At 61.3% G+C, this 2617-nt stretch overlaps 1 protein-coding gene across 1 annotated transcript in view; it reads right to left on the reverse strand.

Annotated features, from left to right (window-relative positions):
* LOC109921490 (protocadherin Fat 4-like) overlaps positions 1-2397 on the reverse strand; it is a 3984-nt gene extending 1587 nt beyond the window's left edge. The window contains exon 1 of the mRNA XM_048609351.1: positions 17-2397. Coding sequence (XP_048465308.1) covers positions 17-1997 — 1981 coding nt within the window. The 5' untranslated portion in view covers positions 1998-2397. The remainder of the gene's footprint in view (positions 1-16) is intronic.
* Between the last annotated feature and the right edge of the window lie 220 nt (positions 2398-2617).

Below are 2617 nucleotides of genomic sequence, written 5' to 3' on the forward strand. Positions count from 1 at the left end.
GGGTAGAAGGTCGGGCTGTTGTCATTGACATCCTGAAGGGTGACGGTCACCTGGACCGCCGAGGAGAGCGGGGGGTTACCTTTATCCCGGGCCTGCACCGACAGGTTGTACTCGGCGTGTTCCTCCCGGTCCAGCTCGGTGACACTGGTGAGGCGGCCGGACACTGGGTCCAGTCGGAAGAGGTCACGGTAACGGGCCGGGCTGTCGGGGTCCAGGAGGAAGCGGACCGTACCGTTGGCTCCCAGGTCTTTGTCCAGGGCGGTGAAGATGGCCAGCTCGGTACCGGGGGGAGAGTTCTCGGGGACCGAGTACCGGTAGGAGCGGCGGGGGAAGGCGGGTGCCTGGTCGTTAACATCGCGGATGGTGATGCTGAGGGTGGTGTACGAAGTTCGGGGTTGGATGCCCTGGTCCTGGGCGCTGATGTTGAGGGTGAGCTGGGAGGTGGTCTCCCGGTCCAACCGGGCAGCGCTGGTCACCAGCCCGCTGTCCTCACTCAAGTGGAACCAGCCCAACCGGTTACCGGACACCAGCGAGTAACGGAGCCGGGCGTTGAGTCCCGAGTCGCCGTCGGTGGCCGAGATGCCTCCGATGTAGCTGCCCACCGGCACGTCCTCGGCGACCTCCACCCGGTACAAGGAGTGCTCGAAGACCGGGGCGTGGTCGTTGATGTCGTTGACGAAGATGAGCAAGCTGGCCAGCGAGCTGCGGGCGAGCGGCACTCCGTGGTCGGATACCGAGACGCTCAGATTGTAGGAGGGGATACGCTCCCGGTCCAGGGAGCTCGCCACCTTGATGAGGCTGAGCCCCGGTACTGGGGAACGCTGCACCGCGAAGTGCCGCTGCTCGTTCCCGCCCAGGATGGACACCGAGATGTTGCCGTTTGCAGACGAGTCGGCATCGCTGACCGTCAGCAGCGCCACCACGGTGCCGACCGGCGCGTTCTCGTCCACCGCCGCGAACTTGGAGCTGGCCGGCATGTAGCGGAACTTCACCACCGGCTCGTTGTCGTTCACATCCAGCAGCTGGACCGTGGCTTCGGCTCGGCCGCTCAGGGGAGGGCTCCCGCCGTCCCGCGCTCGGATCACCAGCGAGTACCGCTTCTTGCTCTCGTAGTCCAGGCTCTCCCGTACGGTGAGCACGCCGGTGTGGGGCTCGATCTGGAACGGGCTGCCCTCGTCCAGCGAGTACATCACGTCCCCGTTGAGACCCTCGTCCACGTCGCTGGCCGACACTTGCAGGACACTGGAGCCCACGGCCACGTCCTCGTAGACACTGGCCCGGTAGTGAGATTGTGAGAAGCTGGGCGGGTTGTCATTCGTGTCCTGCACCGTGACATTGACCTGCAGGTAACCGAATCTCTTGGGGAGCCCCCGGTCTTCCACCTCGACCAGCAGCTGGTAGAAAGGCGCCGTCTCCCGGTCCAGGGCGCCGGTGGACACCAGGTGCAGGAAGGCGCCTTCCCCGCTCGGGTTGACGGTGATGTCCAGGCGGAACTTTCCTTCCTCGTTGCCCCGAACGATCCGGTAGGAGCGGTGGTCCACCCCGTTGGAGCCGGTATCCGCGTCGGTCGCCGTGTCGAGGATGACCTGGCGGCCGCCGCTCGCGTCCTCTCGGAAGGTCACCACGATGGAAGGCTCGGGGAAGACCGGCGTGTTGTCGTTAATGTCCCGCACCAAGATGCGCACCTCGGTGGGGTAGGTGGGCTGGCTGGACAACACCACAATGTTGATCACGTCCGCCGGCAGTGACTCGCGGTCGATCACCGAGGTGGTGGAGATGACACCTGTGCTGGCGTTGATGGCGAACAAGGCGTGCCGCTCGCTGAATCGGTAAGTGAACTCGGGCTTGGTGAGAATGGTACCTACCACCGTGCCGGGCGGCCGCTCTTCCTCCACCTCAAACAGTTGGCGCAGCTGGTTCGACGCGGCGTCCCAACACAAGCTCAACAACAGCAGCAACACGGCGAGCAAGTTACGGCCCCTACCTGACCAGACCATGGTGAGAGTGGCGAACGCAGCACACCTTTCCAACTCAACCCACTGACTGCAAAATGCATCAAATCTGAATGAAGCCAGAGAGGTGGGCGAAATTCCAGCAAAGGTACTGTCCACGTTTCCTTCAAATATTAAATTGTTTTTCTTTTTACCATCTTCTCCATAATTTTTTTTTCTCCTCTCTCTCAAAAGCTGCTTTTTTTTTCCCGAAAGTTTGTGAAACTTTTTTTTTGGTTTTGACCCAGTCCAACTCTTTTTCTTGTTTAATGCAGTTGTTCAGCCTCCGTGTGTTTCTCTAACTCACAGCCTGTAGTGGGAGAGAGGGCGGTTGGACACCGTTTCAGCGCACTGCCGCGTTCGCTCTGGCACTAGGAAATACATGACTCGCTTTGGTCATTCTCCGGGATCTTGCTGTCTCTCACTCGCTCCCAACGCAACCAAACTCCACAAGCACAGGAAGACTCAGCCCGCCCTCCCCAAACTTACCGCTACCGCGCTTCCCATTGGTTGCTGCTGGCGTCCTGTCCCACACTGAGCTGCCCCCTCCTGTGGCCGATGCCCCTGTCAATCACAATGAGTGACACCAGACCCCCCCATGGGAAGATAGGTTGAGCTGACTTGAG

This window comes from Rhincodon typus, chromosome 1 (assembly GCF_021869965.1).
Source record: "Rhincodon typus isolate 14 chromosome 1, sRhiTyp1.1, whole genome shotgun sequence".
Classification (NCBI taxonomy): Eukaryota; Metazoa; Chordata; class Chondrichthyes; order Orectolobiformes; family Rhincodontidae; genus Rhincodon; species Rhincodon typus.